This window comes from Solanum tuberosum, unplaced genomic scaffold (genome assembly GCF_000226075.1).
Source record: "Solanum tuberosum cultivar DM 1-3 516 R44 unplaced genomic scaffold, SolTub_3.0 scf00120, whole genome shotgun sequence".
Lineage (NCBI taxonomy): Eukaryota > Viridiplantae > Streptophyta > Magnoliopsida > Solanales > Solanaceae > Solanum > Solanum tuberosum.
Window position 1 is genome coordinate 956,364 of NW_006239047.1, and position 19,503 is coordinate 975,866.

General features: G+C 36.1%; 1 protein-coding gene across 1 annotated transcript; it reads right to left on the minus strand.

Annotated features, from left to right (window-relative positions):
* Positions 1 to 3,174: 3,174 nt before the first annotated feature.
* On the minus strand, positions 3,175 to 17,375 carry LOC102592806 (uncharacterized). Its single transcript, XM_006350312.2, has 11 exons — positions 17,157 to 17,375; positions 16,590 to 16,633; positions 14,979 to 15,059; positions 14,616 to 14,723; positions 13,438 to 13,529; positions 13,112 to 13,186; positions 12,976 to 13,045; positions 6,477 to 6,578; positions 6,027 to 6,135; positions 5,100 to 5,162; positions 3,175 to 3,526 (listed from the first exon to the last, which is right to left on the minus strand). Exons 1-11 carry the CDS (start codon positions 17,326 to 17,328, stop codon positions 3,438 to 3,440), a joined length of 1,005 nt encoding a protein of 334 aa, XP_006350374.1. The 5' UTR covers positions 17,329 to 17,375; the 3' UTR covers positions 3,175 to 3,437.
* Between the last annotated feature and the right edge of the window lie 2,128 nt (positions 17,376 to 19,503).

Genomic DNA, 19,503 nt, shown 5'->3' on the forward strand with positions numbered 1-19,503 from the left:
CGGACGAAAAGATAAACGATGACTCACCGAATGCAAAGGGCGAATAAAGGTAACCATCACCGAAGGTGACAATATTTGGAGAAAAAATGAAGGCTTGAAAGGCGAACAAAGGTGGTACTCGGTGATACGCCAAATGTGAAAGGAAAACTAGAACGAGCTCGCCGACTAAGGTTCAAACACCTAAAGCCTAAAGCATGATAAAGGTGAGCTGATAAGTAGTTGGTGATTAGCCTGATGTGATCGGCGATCCCGACTCACGTCGCCCAATGGGTCACGCAGTAAGTTTTAGGCCAAATTTTGGGAAACTATAAATATCCCAAAGGAGAGAAAAGAGGGTTCCAAGAGTTTCGAAGGTCAGAAAAGTTGTGAGAAATTTCTGAATAGTTTAGAGAGAGAAATATTTTTACTTTGTGAAGAACACTTTTAGATTTTGGGGTTTTTCAACTTTTGCTCTTGAAATTGATAAATTGAAGTTGAATTCAAAGTGGGTTTGCTTGTAATTGTTTAATTTCAAGTTACCCATCACTGTCTTCATGCTAGGTATAAATTATTTACACTTTATGATAGGTGGCTAAAACCCCAAGATCTAGGGGTGCATTCATGAGATTGAGTGTTGATTTAATGAATGGGTATTGTGTTATGCTTTATTTTGTTGGTGTTCATAGATTGATTTAGGCTAATTAGCATGTGGTTAACTTATAGGTTGAAGTTGCAAACTTAATTCCTATTTCTGATCTCCGACTGATGCTCGAAAGAGATTGATTGGAATCGGTAATTAGTTTGATACTAGCAATTTAAGTTTGATGTCTGTAACTTGCTTGAAAATAGAGGTTATGGGTCGGATCTATTTGCCCTATTTTTGCATCAAAAGAGAGAATAGAGTAAGGTATTGGGTTGTTTAGTTTTTTTCACATAGATGAGACCAAAAGGAGATTCCATTAACTGATTCTATGATATCGAAAGAAGATTAGTGCCAATGAAGATGACCCAGCTTATCCATGAATGTTCATTACTATAGAGCAACACAATTACCTCTATTGTGATATCGATTTCCAATCCCCGCACCCCTAGATTACTTGTTACTTATTTGATTTTCCAAATTTTAGTTCAATTGTGACTATTCATAACCAAATTCTTTTCTTAAATTTGGTGGAATCATCCACCCACTTATTCTTACTATTACAAATGAATGAATTTATATTCCAAATTTCTTGATAGAATTCTCTGCGATATGTCATTCTCTGTGGGATTCGGCCGCGAGTCTTAGTTGGTTATTTTTATTGACGACGACCACTTGCTCTTTTAATTGATTTTGAAGAGTAGTTTGAGTATTATCAAAATGCAACACTATTTCAAAACTACAATATTCTTCTCCATAGACTATTGTATCAATTAGATGTTAATATACATCATTTTCTTCTATAATAGATAGGTGGCCAATTCTATTACTAATGTTGTTAACTAACTTAAAAATAAAATTCTTATGTTTACTTACATGCCAAAAAAAGAAGATTCTCTTTGTGGAATACTCAACTTTCGGTTCATTACCAAAAAATAATTAGATTTAAGATTAAAAAATTAAAAGCAAAAGAAAAAATAAAGAAAGAGAAGAATGAAAAAAAAGAAAGCAGAAAAAAAACTTATTGAAACAGAAAAGAAAACAATAAATAAAAGAATCTTTAAAAAAAAATGCGGAGAGACAATTGAGCATGGGGAGTGATTTAGAAATATTGAGGTGTAGAGGTACAAAAGTGTATTTGAGAGACAATAGGAAGAAAGACATCTTTAAAGTCTTTTATTATGGCAGACAAAAATCAAGACCACAAACTTTGGGTATACCTTGGATAATTACCGGGTTATTAAAAAGGACAAATTACTTAACTACACTTCTTTACTTACCTTAATATTCATTTATCCCTACTTATTTCAAAATTTTCAAAAATTCCTTATTTACCTATGCATCCCGCATGTATCCCGTGCACAACGCTATGTATCCCGCTATGTGAAATGTATCAAACCTAATGTATCTCGTGCACAATGCTATGTATCCCACTATGTGGAATGTATCAAACCTAATGTATCCCGTGCACAACGTTATGTATCCCGCAAACATCATTTTTAAGGGATTTTTGGTAAATAGAAAACTAGAAGGGATAGGATGTTATTTAGTACTTATAATATGTGGTTCCTATAATTTATACTATTAAAAAGCACTCCCCAGCCCATTTTGGCAGGTTAGCAAAAAATGGGACAGAATTGCCAGCACTAGGTACCACAAATTACATTGGACCTAGTGTTTTGGACGGCAAAATGCGACAGAAGGCAACAAGGGTCTGCCTGCCTCATGGAGATGCACTCGCCTTTTTTGAATAGAGGCGCCAATTAATACCAAAAACTTAAAATATTTAATTGCTTATATAAATATCCAAAATCCCAATAGCAATAACATATATTATTAGCAAATACTATATTAATTAGTATAAAATTAAATTGAGTTGGAAAGAAATAAATATGGAAGGATTGAATTTGTTTGTCAAAAAAAATGTATGCAGATTACAGTAATGCAGTCAGTTAACAGTAGCTTCAAAATAAAAAGAGAGTCTGCACTTCTTCTTCTGCATATGAAAGAAGAAGAAGAGAAGAACATAAGAAGAAAAGAAAAAAATTCTAAAACCGTACATGCTGTGAGCATATGAGGTCTCTTCGTCAGTAGTGAGGAGAACTAGAGAAGAGAAGAAGAAGAAAGTGGCGTAGTAGTGAGGAGGAGAACTGGAGAAGAGAGTCGCGAAGTAGAGTGAGGAAGGAGAACTGGAGAAGAGAGGGTCACGATGGAGAAAAGAAATCCTATGTTTGCAAAAACATCAAATAAACCCTAATATTGCCTTTTAATTAGGGTAAAAAACTTAAGTATACAACTTAAGTATCTTAATTACTACTATATAACAATACTTTTATTTTTCACTTATATAGCAATAGAATTATTAAATCAGATCTTAAAAAAAGCCCACCTCGAAGGCGATGGCACGTCGCCTAATCGCCTTTGGCGAGAGGCGAGCGGAGAACACTGATTGGACCAATGCACAACTCAGCGGGCATTGGGAGTTTGAATGCATACCTGATGAACTGAAATTTCAGCAGGTTTTTATCATTAGAAGAACAAAAGGCGCGAGAATATCTAATGCAATATGGCATTCCTCGGGCACGTTAAGTGCCTGCCATTACTCGAATCATTAAACAACAATCTCTCGAGTAATTTTCTTCTGACAAGTATCATACATTACATGACATTAATAAGGGAAGCTGGCTAGGCCAGAAGCTTATCTGTGGTCCACAGATTCCAAGCACAATTATACCCTTACCTTTCATTATTACAAGAACTAGATTCACAAACAAACTGCTTATCTACATAATCCTTCGATAGGAATTGGCAACAGGATTCATAGCAGCTGCATTTTTGTCTCTAGGAAAGCTCTTAAGCTCGAATTTTTGTCCTCAACATCTCTAAATTTAGTTCTCCTACCATGACCTGAAGAACAAGAAAATACTGGATAAATTATTTATCTGATTTACTTGGTTGAAATGAGACGAGAAAATGCAATCAATATTAAACAAATGCCGACATGAGGGTCTAAAGGAATTGCCACATTTTTGAGCTGTAAAACTGAAGCAACAGACAGTTCTATGCAGATACTTCCATGTGTCATCAAATGAGCAAGTGCCTGAATCTGTAGGTATACTCAAAAGCCTTTTTGGTCAACACGACAACAATTCATATGAGCTACATTAGTTTTCCTGTGTTAAGCTTTCCTTCATTGACAAAAGAAAAAGATTTGTCAACCACATGGTGTTCTGCACTTCTCCGATTATCAAGTTTTAGACTTGAGTAATACCAGTTGATTAATTTCAACAACTGCAACTATATGCATGAATTGTTTGGCAGAGGTATCAGTATTAATCATGTACTGTTACTAGAAAGTGCAGTGGAAAGCCATAAGACTTAAATTAAAATATGAAGCAGCCATTATACACATCAAGGTAAACATCCTCCTGACTTCTTGGTTGGAGGAGCGGAGTAAATTCAAGAATGCTCAAAGCAATTTGAATTTCACAACATTGAAAATTATTGAAAAAGGAAAACTGCAAGTAGTCAATTTTGATAAATGAAACTGTAACTTATCTAACCTGTCCAGAGTTTGAGTAGACATGTAGGGTTATGACAAATTGCTCAACCTATCTTGACCCAAACATCTAGATGCAAATATATTTCAAACAGATCAGATCACTACCTCAACTCATTTTGACCAACCCATCTATTTGATACCCTAAGATTGTCGATTTTAACCTATAAAACTGTTACTTGTCCAAGCTTAAGTTGGACAGAGTTGGCTGTGTGTTGTTATTCTACCTAGTCCAAGTAAAGTTCGATCAGCTAGTTCAAGACCTATTTATTAATTCAAATCATATTGATTAACCAACTGAGTATACCAATCCATTTAACACCCTTAACTGCAAGACCAAACTAGAAGAAAATGCACTGCTGCTCAATATAATGAAGGTTAAGATGGTTTAAAGAACTGAAAGTCAAGCAGAACTATTATTGATGGTGACCAGAGGGATGTGATGCAACAAGATAAGAAAACACTAAATTGTTAGAACAGAATGGGAAGGGATTTGCTACATATTTCAAGTTTAACTCCCCTGATCTAATCCCCAATACAAGGTAAGATACTAAAATAACAGAGATGGTGAAAGATATGTGATTTGCTAGCAGGAGACAAGCGAAAGTTCTATCTGAGTCAAACACTACACGTATATAGATTTCTCAAAGCTCAAACCACAGACAAATGGTCTGCTAGCAGAAGACGAGGGAAAGTTGTGTCTGAGTCAAACACTGCACTTCAAAAGACATCTCAAAGCTCAAACCACAGATAAATGGTTTACCAAGTAAATAGCCTTGCACATGCTAATTACCATTACTTGCTAATAATATGTTCCTAGTATCCTGTTGATTTTCCAAGTGGTGTGGCTCCATTTATTTCTCTGTACTAGTATAGAAATGCGCAAACAGGTCAAACTTCAATATAACAAGCATTACTCACCCGGAAGTATCCATTCAAAATCCAAGTCGAGCATCAACTTCACACTGCTCAATTGCTTGGGCACTGCAAACATTATAGGAGATCATATCAGATCTCGTGCTAAAGCAACATCAATAGGTAGAAAGAAACCTAAAGCTAAATAAGCGCAGACATGAATAAAGCACTACCTCCAAACAAATTTCAAATATACCCTACAAACACTGAGCAAAAATCTTTCACAGAGAAGAAAATAGTTTCCACCCAGCCTTCCTCAATAAAAAAACCTGGGTTAACTGAACGGACAAAAGATGGCTAACTTATCACCCCACAAATGCTCAATGATGTATCAAAATGGGAGCCATAAAGGGAAATTGTATCTCCTCCACTTACTTTTTCACAGTATTATTGAAATTACATTATCCCCACCTCCAATTAGGCAATGACCATGGAGCAGATTGCTCCACCTTGACATCTGTTAATTACTTATTCAGAGTGGAGATCCCTAAGATCTAAGTTTGTCCATATCAGTGATTGTCCATACAAACAATATTTTCAGATTCATTCGGAGAGTGCATACATCTGCTAACTTGCTGAATACGATATATATTACAAGTCTTTCAGAAAAGATCAATCTCATCTTCCACAGAATTTATTTTAGGTCCACTGCTACAGGTAAAGCGGGCAAAGATAATGTGAGGGATCATGAACCATTAAAACTTGGAAGCAGCCCCAAGTTCTATTTGGCTGATATATGGATTCATTATTCCACTAACTCATTTTACTCAGTTATCTTGAGAGCACTGTCAAGGTAAGTTTCATTGGAATATGCTCCCCCAACATTTTCACTCTATAAGGAGAAACATCCACCCTATATTCACTACCCATTTCATTATCACCATCACAACAACAATAACATCATAGCATAATAAAAATGTCAAGATCATGCACCTGAAAATTTGTTGTATCTCTCGGCAATGGTCCAGCCAAGTTCACCCATGGCGAAGTGGTCTCCAGTAAAAAGCACCTTATGTGGTTTGTATAGCAAGCATACTGACCCCTACCATTATGACGGTACCAAAAAATAAAGTTAGAATTGGTAATTTAAGAGTCTGAACCATGATTTCGCAAGATAACTAGAAATAATCATTCAGTACTGTATATTATTGAAATCACCATCACATTGATCCTTAAATTACAATGAAAAAAAGTGAATTGCATGTCGGTTAGCAATTGGAATTTTAAAAGTTTGACCACCATGAATTCACAAGGATGACACGAATGAACCATCAGAAACTGCTAAATCGTTAAAATCACAATTATAGTTATCCCTAAAGTAACAAGATAAACAATGAACTATATGTCGACTAAGCAACTAAGGTACAAGAACAATTTACACACTTCTGTATGTCCAGGTGTATGTACTAGTGTGACAGCGTCACCGAGGCTCCATGGTCCACTCCCCTCCAGCTTAATCTCTACGGCAGCAGTTGAGTGATCTACCTGAAATCAATTTAATGTCAATATTAATATATCATTGTCTAGGATTGCAAATTCATCTTATAAGAGATAAAAACCATTGTCTAAGAGTGCTATTTAAAGAGAAAAAACTACAACTAGCAAAGAGTAACAACTCCCTATATGCATTAGAAGTATTGCAAAGGAGTCACCTAAAGTAAAGCACACAACAACTCACGAAGCACACTGACTTTAGTATGACTCACTTCTTATCATAAATAATAGTTTGAGGTTAACACCAATAGGGATATAAAACGAGTTCACTTGTTACTAAAGAGTAAAAATATAATGGTAGCTGATGAACTTGAGTTTTATTGATCATTGTATTGGTTTTTATATAGCCAGTGTAGTGCATACAAAACTGAAAAAGACTAATCGCTTAAAGAAAATTTAGGTAACGGAGGAACCTATGTGAAAACAAATCCTAAATATAAAGAAGCTATTAAGTACAAAATAAATATCAAAAATCAGAATAACAAAGAGACCTAAACTAGTAAACTAAAGGAAATTTTCTAGTTGTTTTTAGGGCCCCACAAGTTGGCATTGATGTCTGCAGATGTTGGGTGTATTTACGTCTTCACACATTACTCTACTCGCATTTCTATCACTTTTGAGTGCTAAAGTGATAGAAATCAAAGGCTCAGTGTGGTGCATGCTCTATCACGTCCAAACTGGCAGTGTTGACCAATGAGCCGCGTCCAGCAGATATGAGAAAGAAGAAAAAATTCACCAAGCATTGGATGCGGTGATCGATGCGGTGCGACATCTATCTCGACAAATTCAATGTGGCACGTCCTCTATCACACTGAAGAAGTTTCTGAAATGGTTAAGTGTTGGCCATGTTGATCGATACAGTGCACCCCCTGTTGCGCGCGTTGGTCGATGAAGTGCATCCAGGAGCAGCTAGAGTCCAGAATTTTACCCAATCCTTTGTGGGCTTGGATAGTCCCTCTTAGAAATTTTCCTATTCTTATAAATAGCCCAGAAACTCATTTTAGGAAGGATTAGGACATTTTACACAAGGTTTTTATGCTTTGGAGCAGAGTAGAGTCACGAACCATCGGTCTTTTTCTATCTTCCAATTATTAGTTGCTGTTTTTAACTTCTAAAATTCATCTGATTGTTATCATGAACATAAGTGGCTGATACCCCTTGTTATGGGGTTGTGGAAGAGCCATGAATATTGTCGTTTGAAGAAGACTTTTATCTTAGTTTGAATAATCAGTTTGTGATTGTTTCTTAGTCTTGTGATTAATTGCTTGATTGTGTAGCAAACATTTAAATTCTATCAACTATATATCTAACATACTAGGGAAAGGCGGTGTTAGATTAGAGAAAGGTTAAAGAGAGCATGATCTAACTCCCCAAAGGTTTTGCGACTAGGATAGGAATATACCTAGTTGCCGTGTTTGCTTAAATGTTGTAAACGTTAATCAATTTCATAAGAATATAAGAGGCGATGTACTTTGAACAAGCAAGTAGTAATCCAGAGAATACTACTCATATTAATCCGTAGCAATAGTCAATAATTCAGATTAGGAGAAAGTATTTTGTTAACTCAATAGGATTGGTGAACCAACCACTACCCTGGAATGCTCATCTCTCTGTGTTAATTCTAAGTGTGAAATCACTTCATTTATTACTTATTTAGCATAAATAACCTAGTTTTATAATTTTGTAGTAGTTTATAATCAAATCAACTTTTGGTGAAAATACTTGTTTAATTAATTAGTAATAGTGAAGTCTAATAAATTGTTGATCATAAATCCCTGTGGGTACGATATCCAACTCTCGGGTCACTATATTACTTGGCGCCCACATGCGGCTTGTGTGTGCCTTCGGGAGAAACAAGTTTTTAGCGTTGTTGCCGGGGGCATAAAAATTAATAGTTTACTTAGAATTAGCTATTATTATATTTGTTATTCAAGTATTGAGAAGGATCATAACAACCGTGAGGATTTTGGCTCAGAACCTAAAAGGACACTGCACAGGCGAAGGAGGGAGTTGCTACAATTTGACTATCAATAGGCACTCATTCACTTGGTTGTTAGATATGGTCGTTAAAGGTAGAGTGAAAGAAGTGGCAATGCTACTTTTGGGCAATGTCACATCGACCATGTCAAGCCCAACATCACTGGGTGGTTCGAGCTGAAACAGAGCATGTTACAACTGCTTCATGCTAATGGGAAATTCCTGAGTTTATGGCATGAGGATCCTCAGTAACACATCCTGAACTTCCTAGAGATCAGTGATACTTGTATCACTATACTATAGGGGTCACATCTGACTATGTCAGACTCACTGAAAGACCCTGGGAGTTCGGCAGTCCAGAATCTAGAGAGGCAGATCGGCCACAGTAGCTAGTAGTACGCAGAACACTATACCACATGGAACACTTCCAAGTGACGCTGAGCTGAATCAAAAGCTCTGGCCAATGTTGTGACTCTCAGAAATGGTAGAGAACAGGAGGAAACACAAAGCATAGCAAAGCTGAGAAGGAAGTAAATGAAAATGATGTAATTGAACCGGAACGGCCAGCGAAGGAGTCGGTGGCAAAGCAACCACACCATGTGGTCGCCAAATCACCATCTCCCTTCCCTTAGCGGTTAATACAGCAGAAAGAGGAGGCAAAGTACAAGAAATTTCTTGATTTACTAAAGCAGGTGCACGTTAATGTTCCTTTGGTAGGCATGCTGCAAGGAATCCCAAAGTATACCAAGCATATTGTGGACATTGTGGCTAATAAAAGTCAGTTCACTGAGTATGCTACAGTAGCACTTACTGTAGAGTACACTTGGCAGATTCAAAACAAGTTGCCAACAAAACTGAAAGACCCTGGGAGTTTCACTATTGAAAATGTCATTGAGAAACAAGTCACTGCCCAAGCACTATGTGATCAAGGGGAGAGTATAAATTTGATGTCCTCATCTGTTTTCAGGAAGCTAGGCTTGGGGACCCCTAATCCCACTACTATTGTTCTACCAATGGCAGATAGATCTTTGGCACGACTAGAGGGGATTATCAAAGATGTACTCATGCAAGTTGGGGCTTTGATTTTTCCTGCGAATTTGTCATCCTAGATTTGAGCCAGATCCGGAAGTCCCATTTATTTCGGGTGTCCCATCTAGCCACGGGCAGAGAACTGATTGATGTAACAGCAGGACAGTTAACCGTGAGAGTGCATGATCAAGTAAAAGTATTCAATGCATACAATGCTCTGAAACTACCTGCGCACTATGAAGAGTTGTCCATGATTAATGTGGTGGAACTATAATTTTGAGCCGCCTCCCATCACTTCAAATGATTCATTAGAGAGAGGTTTGGTCTGCAGCAATATTTATGGAGATGCAAAACCGAACAAATGGGTGCAAATATTAGACATGGCCAGCATTTATATTAGAGAAGGTAATTTTGAGCCGCTAAACAGACCACTGGGACCCCCACCCAAGTTGTCAACTGTGGAAGCTCCTAAATGTGAGTTCAAACCCTTACCAGTACACCTCAAGTATGCTTACTTGGGTGAAGGTGAAACTTTGCCAATTATTCTATCATCTTAACTCTCTGGGTTGGAGAAAGACAAATCATTGAAGGTGTTACGGAAGCGCAAGAGGGTAATTGGTTGGCAAAATTGGGAGACATTCAGGGTATCGATCCAGGATTTTGTATGTATAAAACAAGAAGGCCACAGACCTAGCATAGAGCACCAGGGGCGATTAAATCATGTGATGGAAGAAGTGGTCAAGAATGTTACCTTCTAAACAAAAAATAAAGTGGTCAAGAAGAAAGTTATCAAGTGGTTAGATACATATATTATCTATCCTATTTCTCAAGAGTATCTGGGTGAGGCGGTGAGCCCCGTTCAGTGTGTCCCTAAGAAAAAAGGGATCGCAGTGGTGACCAATGAAAGAGATGAGTTCATTCCAATAAGAACTGTGACTGGGTGAGATATGCATGGATTACTAAAAGGTGAACAATTCCACAAGGAAGGATCATTACCTGATATCCTTTATAGATTGATCAGATGCTAGATATCTTTGCTGGACAAGAATACTATTGCTTTCTATATGGGCATCCGGCTACAATCAGATAGTCATTGCTCTAGAGGACCAAGAAAAGACCACATTTACCTGCCCATATAACACATTCTTTCAAGTGAATATCGTTTGGATTATGTAACGCGCCAACAACATTTCAGAGGTGCATGAGGGCAACATGATCGAAGACTTTGTTGAGGACTTGAGTTATTCATGGATGATTTCTCTATCTTCGGGAAGTCATTCGATGATTGCTTGAATAACCTGGATCGAGTGCTTGGACGGAGTTAGGAGACAAATTTGGTTCTCACTCAGGGAGAAGTGCCACATTTTATGGTCCAAGAGGGAATTGTCCTAGACATAAGGTGTCAAAAAGGGGCTTAGAAGTTGATCAAGAAAAGGTGGAAGCAATTGAAAAAGGGAAAAAGGGCGAAAAATATACCCCCAAACCATCGTAAATGGTATACACATACCCTCCGTCATACTTTTGGAGCATTGGTACCCTTGCCGCCCAAAAACTAGAGCATATATACCCTTCATACTAACGGATATACACGTGTCATAATCTTATCTATCAACCCGACATTTACTAAATTTCTACCCAAAAATAAAAGCCCCACCCGATTAATTTAAAAACCCACCCAAATACAAAATCCCCACACCCAAATTCCTTCACTTTGTTCTCTTCCACAGCTAGCCATGCCTCCTCTAACCTTTGAATCACCTTCACCCCCTCACCACATCTATCCATCAACAATGCATTCTTAAAATCTCCCTTGCATCTTGAAGCCTCGCCCATTTCATCCAACAACCTTGTCGTCAAGAATTTGTATTCCGTATTCTCCAGCTGAGCAGACTCGTCCTCCCCTGGTTCTAATTTTTTCTAGAGGAGATTTTTTAGGGCTTCAATGGTTGAGGACTAGATTCGAAGAACTGGGACTGTGGTAAATCTTCTTCTACCTTTTGGTATGTTTTTCAATTACAAAAGGTAGTGGGGTTTCAGCCGTTATCAATCGAGTTTCTATTGGAAAATTCCCTAAGGCCACGACGGCGAAAATAACGGTGACACCAGCGGATTGGACGGTAGAGATTAATGGGTTTGACTAGGAATTACCATTGGCGAGGCTTGGAAGACGAATCTTCTACTATAGGTCTTAGAAGTAATTTTGGGGATCGTAAATGGAGTGGTGGAAAAAGGATGATGAACCGATAGTTAAGGTGGAGTTCATGGTGGTGGTTGTTGTCGGTGAGAGGTGGTTTTCGACGGGGATGGCTAAATGAAAGTGAAGTATTTTGGGGTTTTGGGTTATAATTTGGGTGTGTGGGTATTTTGTATTTGGGTGGGTTTTTTAATTAATAGGGTGGGGCTTTTATTTTGGGTATAAATTTATTAAATATCGGATCGACGAATAAGATTGTGCCACATGTCCCTATTTAGTCTTCCGTTAGAGTGAAGGACATATATGCTCTAGTTTTTGGACGGCAGGGGCACCAATGCCCCAAAAGTATGTCGGAGGGTATTTGCATACCATTTACAATAGTTCGGGGGGTATATTTGTCGTTTTTCCCATTGAAAAATTACCATCTCCTATGTCCATTAGGGGTGTGCACTGTGCGGAAATTATTTGGCCACACAGGGTTTAATGGGCACTTCATTAAAGATTTTTCTAAGGTGTTGAACCCTATGTGCAAGTTATACTCGAGAAGGATGTTAAATTTATCGTTGATGAAGCATGCTTGAAGGCATTTGATGAACTCAAGGAGGAATTGGTGATTGCACTAATTATTATAGCTCAAGATTGAATCTACCATTTGAGCTTATGTGCGACTCCAGCGATATCACAGTGGCAGTTGTCCAAGGTGAAAGAAAGGAGAAGGTATTTCACTCTATTCACCTGCGCCAGTAAGACTCTTGATGTTGTTGAGATGAACTACACAGTTACTGAAAAAGAGCTATTGGTCGTGGTCTATGCCTTCAACAAATTCCGTTCTTATCTTGTGGGGACTCAGGTGATTGTATCATGCTGCTATCCGTTACCTTCTCAGTAAGAAAGACTCAAAGCCAAGTCTTATCGGGTAGATTCTCTTGTTGCAAGATGTTAGAATCCTAGGAATATTCTATAGCATATGTGTAAATATAGTAGGTAGCTTATTTATTCCGAGATTTACTCCTATTTTAATTAGGTATCGATTTGTATTGATTTCCTTTCTTTTTTAGGATATGTAAACTTAGCTATTGGAAACAGCACAGCAGCTGCCCGATATTCTGCCTCCTAGAAGAACGAGCTCTATAATGATATCTTAGATGATCAGTCACACAAAAAGTTTCAACAAATTGAATATATTACCTCAAGCGAATGAAGAATCCGTTCACAGCCTAAATGATTTGACCATTTCTCATGATCTGCGACATCATCGCTGGTAATCAAAATAATAATTAGTGCATGTTAGAGATGAACATGATGCAAAATGATATCACCATACCTGTGCGTGAGGAACATGTAACGAGCTCCACCTAACATTTTAAGATTATTTTCCAGTTTTGTTGTGTACCTTGGACTGAAAATGGTTAGTTATGTCAGTACTGAATTAATATGCATCCAAGTTCGAAAATTCTAGATATCTAGCACAACCCAACATCCCTTATATTTTATTTTATTTTGATAATAGTAACTACCCAACATCCCTTATATTGTTTCCAAGTAATGGTAACATTCCCCTATTCACTAAATTAGTCCTCTTCAGCCGCCCCTTGTGTATTGTTTATTGTGAAATCAACAGGCTGTGATGAACTATGAATACTGAAATACCTGTCAACAAGAATATTTCCTTCAGCACGAACGATCAAATAAGAAGCTGCTCCAAATGACTTATCAGAATGATAACCACAGTGGTAAACACCCTGAAAGTTGTAGAAGACTCTTAGACAAAGTTTCAGGGTGGAGAAGACTCTTAGACAAAGTTTCAGGGTGTAGAAGACTCTTAGATAATGCTAAATGTTTTTCCATAAAAATATCAGGAGACTTCAAAATGATACGATTAAAAAAGAAACTTATAGTGAATACTGTATCAATGAATTTCACCACATGTACGGTCATCTCCACGCAAAAAGCTAGCCATGTGGAACACTTCTTTTGAAACGAAAATATTTGAAGAACTGCTGAAATTTGTTAGTACTAACAAATATTATTTAGCCGACGGAACTTCCATTGGCTGCAAAAATTAAACCAAGTGAACAGATTATGCTTTTATTATCTTCATTCTTTCCTATGAATATCCTTGTTTGGCATATAAGTTCATTAATCATTCCTTGTCAAAAACCATTATCCTGGCATACTCAGAATGGAGTGATGCATCATATATCTCACAAAAATAGCATTTCAAAATGTAGTGAGTAGAAAAATAGGATATCCCAAACTTATGAGGGAAATATTAATGTAGTGAGTAGAACAATAGGACATCCCACATTTATGAGGGAAATATTTCTACTTTATAAAGAGCATTGACGTCTGCAATTAATAAAATATCATGCAAAAATATTAAAACCACGTCATTTTTCTTCTTTTCCTTCTCATAGCGATGATGAAAAGATTATCCCCCAAGTTTATTTCAATCAAGTGCTGGTATCCTGACTGCAAGTTCCCATGGCCTTGAAAGAAATAAAGACCTCTTTCATGATTAAGATCACCAAAGACAAGTTTTCACGCATTGTGTGGTATTACATGATGCCACTTTAGCAACTTAATCTGCAAATTCAAAAAGTTATTGACTAGTAAAATGAGAGCATGCATCAAAGCGAATCCAGCTTACAACTGGCTCTCATTTACATTTATGTAAAATATGATGATGACGATGAACACAACAGTATTCACAAATCGACAGGTTGTCTGAATCAAATTAATTTCTGTGGACAGACTCTTTCAATTACATCAGATGCTTTAGAGAGAAATAAGCAAAAGAGAAAATTTCAAAAGGAGAATGAATATACCAGCAATGTATGCTCATCTATTGGAATTGGGAAAGTCTTCTGAACTTCTAAAATATCATGAGGAGGCTTCTCTGTATGGATTGAACTTGTTGGACATGAGAGTAAGGCCTTGCAACATCATTAATCCAAATAGAAAGTCAGAGAAACTATAAAGTATTTGGAACTAATTAATGATAAGATAAGAGCATCAGATAAAATTTCTCCAAGCTAAATGCATATTAACATAGAATTATAGAACTGCTATGCATACTTATTTCCGCCTAAAGCTCTTTTGCCAGAATGATTTGTGTTTAACAATTTTGAAATAGATAATCAATAGCAATGTTCCCAATCCACATGATAGATGAAAAAAAAAACTAGCACCTGAAGAGCCCTCAGTCGTTCTTCTTCACAGCTGGGCTGTTTAAAGACTGCTGACATATCACCAGCTCTTGTAAAGTTATCCTAAAAAGTACAAGAAATAAAGCAATGTCACTCCCAAAATTAGGTTTTCATCTGTCCAATTAAAGGGGACTACTGCAACAGTAGAACTAAGTGCCCTCAACAAGTCTATGTATTTATAGATTTGGCTTCGATTATAACCAATTTCTTAGAATTCATGTTTGTTCCCGTTCAATAATTGCAGTTTGGAAAGGACATCCAACAGAGATGAAACCCGAATACAGTAGGATGGAAATAGAAGTTCTGATGATCTAACACCAGTGTTATCAAAAGTGAAAAGCACAAAAAATCTCCAAGGTCTGTTTAGTGAAGTAATAATTGTTTAGTGTCACCTCTTCAAGAAACGATCATTGGCAAGGAAAAGTATGTATTAGAGCCCTGAAATTGACACTGAAGTGCACATTAAGCGAGGCAAAGAGATCAACATGTTTTGAGCCTCGCTTCAGGTCTCTAGCATGTCTTTGACAACACAGTCTGCCACACCACTGAACACATACAAGTTCATAAATATGAAGAATTCATTAATGCTAGACCAAGGTGGGGCTTTTTTGCATTATGTTGTAGAAAAAATACATTGGTCATATATAATTTAGCCAACAATCTACACATATGGGTAGAGCAGGAGTAAAACCGTTTGGTCCCGGAGTCTATCTGCGAAACAGTTCTTCACTACTTGCTCAACCTCATCTTATCAGAAAGGCCTTTACAGTTCATTCTTCTTGCTAGACTGATTCCCCAAACAATAATGTTATCCTAATTATATTCTCCCCTCTCATTTTTCTCGTAATCCAACTGCATTGGAGGACATACACACTCAATTGTTCCATGTTTTCCCATTTTTATGTATAATGTCCCTTAAAATTTAAAACTGTACCTCCTTTAGGCATTCGTCATTGGATCAAAGAACTTTGGTGTTGTTGTCCCACTCCTTAAACATTAATGCGTAACTTTTATTCCAAGCATTGATGCAATTAACATATTTCTGGGCTTTCCTTTGATCTCCACACTTCAAGTTGTTTGTCATCTTAACCACCTAAATTCTGGTAAAGAGTTTTGAAAATTGTTGTCAATCCTTCTACTTTGCTTGTGTGTTCCGTTCTTGTAGATTCTTCCTCAACTATTTAAGCATTACATCTAATCTAAAGCTTTCTTCTACCTGAACTAAATATCCATACCACCAAGTTTACACTAACTGCGGAAATCCTTCCTGTCGCCTAGTATTGTTAAGACAAAAGGTCAATAACGCCCAACTCATTTCACCACTAAGAGTAGACAAAATGATTAAACAAGACATATGGGTAAATCCAGTTTCCCACCATACAGAGGTTTTACCTTGTTATAGACCGCCAAGAATCAAAATTCATTCTCAATTTTGAATAGTAATTCGCATCGTTATTATCATAAATGTGAGTCCCATGAATTGTTCACATGTATCATGGTTTATTTACGTATAACTTAAAAGAAAATGTGGGAACCATAGTGTGAAATGATGCTATTCTAGTGTATAAGATATTAAGAAGTATTGATAATTACCGGAGCCATCCATCGACAGGTATCACAGTCTATGCATGTATGATCTGCAAGTTAAACATAGCTGCTTAATGATTAAATCAAATAACAACATGATTGAACTTCACATCATTAAACCATAGTCCTATATAATTCAGGAATTACATCTGGAGTCATGTCATATGTATTGAATCATTGGTAAAGGCAAGCAAGTATCCAATAGTGAAATTTAATGTTACTAATTATTACCCAACAGTGACTAATGAACAGTTCAAACTATAAGCAGTTGAGAAAGAGTTTATGGAAATGAAGAAACAGAAAAAAGGCAGTAGAGATAATGATGAGTAAGTTGGGCTTTACCAACAAATAAGAAAAAAGATCAACTTTGAGTAAAGCTTTAACCAAGCATCGTAGCTAGAAATTAAAATAAGTGCGGGTCAGATGATTGTCATCTGCCATCAGAGTTGTTGTTGTACAAAGCAAAAATAGGGATAGGGATATTTGGATGTGATGAGTGCAAATAGAGGTGTAGTTGACTCAAACTATTGCTTCCGTCTATAGAATGAAGTAGGAATGTTAGATAAACATTACCGACAAAGAACTCTCCGGAGACGTTCTGAGGACGTCGAGCTTCCAAGGAAGCTGTGATTATGGTCGGCGATTGAAAAGCTTTAACCCGTTTTGGAGACGAGTTTTGTAGGTTGCCGTTATATTGGAAGCTCCGACGAATATGAAAGCTAGTCGATGCCGTTGCAGCAGCCATGGCGAATAGCCCAGGTGTGAAGTATGCTGATGAAGTTGCTGGAAAAAAACTACTTTATTGTTTTCCATTATTTTTAGTTATTACCTCGTCTAAAAATGAATGGTATAATTTGACTTGACACGGAGTTTAAGTAAAAGAAAGAAAGACTTTTTAATTTTGTGATTTTAAATTAAAGTTATGTCAAATGTACCAAAATCTAATTTAATTTTGTAGCCTTAAACATATCACGTGAAAAGTTAAAGTTAAAGTTAAAGTATTATCAAAAAAGAAAAGGGGTTCATTCTTTTTTAAACGGACCGTATTAATTATTTATTAGTAAAAGAAATGAATATTGGCTATGAAATCGGTGTCTCTACGAAAGTGTGCTCAATACGGCTCTATCCGCTCTTTCTAGTAGTTCTACGAATATATCATAAAATGTTTGATGCTGATGCATTAAAAAAAAACAATTTTCACATATAGCAAACACAAAAATCATATTTATATGTTATAGTTATAGTTTGCATAATTGCGCTCCATAGCAAACATAAATATGTATATTTCGCTATACATATACAAAAGAAAGCATTTGTATATAATTTGTTTATGTTTCGGTATACATATACAAAAGATCAATTGTATAATCTGTGTTTGTATAAAGCGAGAAAGAGAGAAAGGCAAAAAGAGAACTGGGCAGAGAAATATTTGTATTGTATAATTATAAGTGTATAGGACGAAGATATATGTATTTGCATGTGTATATACAATTTTCTCTCGCTTTATACAAATAAAACGCAATTTATACATTTATGTTTGTATAAGCGAGAGAGGCGAGGGAGAGACTGGCGAGCGAGATCGGGGAGAGTGGCGAGCGAGATCTGAGGGGGAGAGGGGAACGAAAATATATGTATATATACAATTTTCTCTCGCTTTATACAAACACAAATGCATTTTATACATTTGTGTTTGTATAAAAAGCGATAGAGGCGAGGGAGAGAACGAGAGTGGCGAGCGAGATTCACCAGAAGAGAAGCGAAATAGCAACAGTTTGCTATGGGATACAATTAAATCAAACTATGTTTATAGCATTTAATTTGAATTAATAGTTTGTTATTATATACAATTTTCCCTTAAAAAAATATGTTAGGTTTAAAAAGAAAAATAATCTTAAAATTAAATTACAATCTCATAAGTCACGTAATCAAATTATTTTTTTAATTAAAATGACTACATATGTTTGCCCAAATTGGCTAAATAATATTTTTGGGCCAAGTAGGTATTTGTGTACACAATCCTAATAACTAAGCAACATCCTCTTCTAATTTGTAAAGGTAATAGGTTTTTGTCTTTTTGTAAACCTTATTGGATTTGTATTCCTTATTCATATTAGTTTGGGATAGCTAAACAAGGAAGTAATTGAATAGTATTTATATTGTTGATTGGTAATTTAATCACAAATAATTTCTACAAAATTATCCTATTATTTGAGAATTCCTGATACATTCGAGGGGAGAACTGCTATTCAATACAAATATTTGTTCATCTTTGTTTTAAGAAACTATATTGTATTATACATGTTGTTATGTATTAGAAGTATCTGATACATTAGTGTTTATGTATCAATAGTAATATTTAATAATGTCTACAGATACATAGTCAGTTGAATAAGTTTGGGTGTATGTATCTAGTAGTAAAAAATAACGAAACATGTAATAGTTATGTATCAAATTACATAACTTGAACATGATACATACTAATTTGTGTATCAATAACTTAGGATTATGTATCAAAATTATTATTTGAACTCGATACATTATGCATAATAAAAATATAATGTATCATAATGTTGAAACGAAGAAATTATACATTAATTTAAGAAACAAAATCAATAGATACATTAAAATTTTGAATCCATATGTATCGGAAAAAGATGAACAACATAGAATCGGAAAAAAATCAGCAATCTGATCTGTTGAAAGCAAAAATAATGATGAAGAAATCCCTATACACTTTCTATTTTGCTTTGTATCAACTCCTGTAGTTTTTTTTTCACTTTCAACAATGGCGTCACCCATGGATTTTGACTCAAAGCCCTTATCGGAGCCAACAACAACTCGACTTTTTTTCCTTTTTGGGCATTTTGTCCATAGTCGAAATTAGAAGTCGAAGATGCATCCTTCTTCGATTAATTGGATA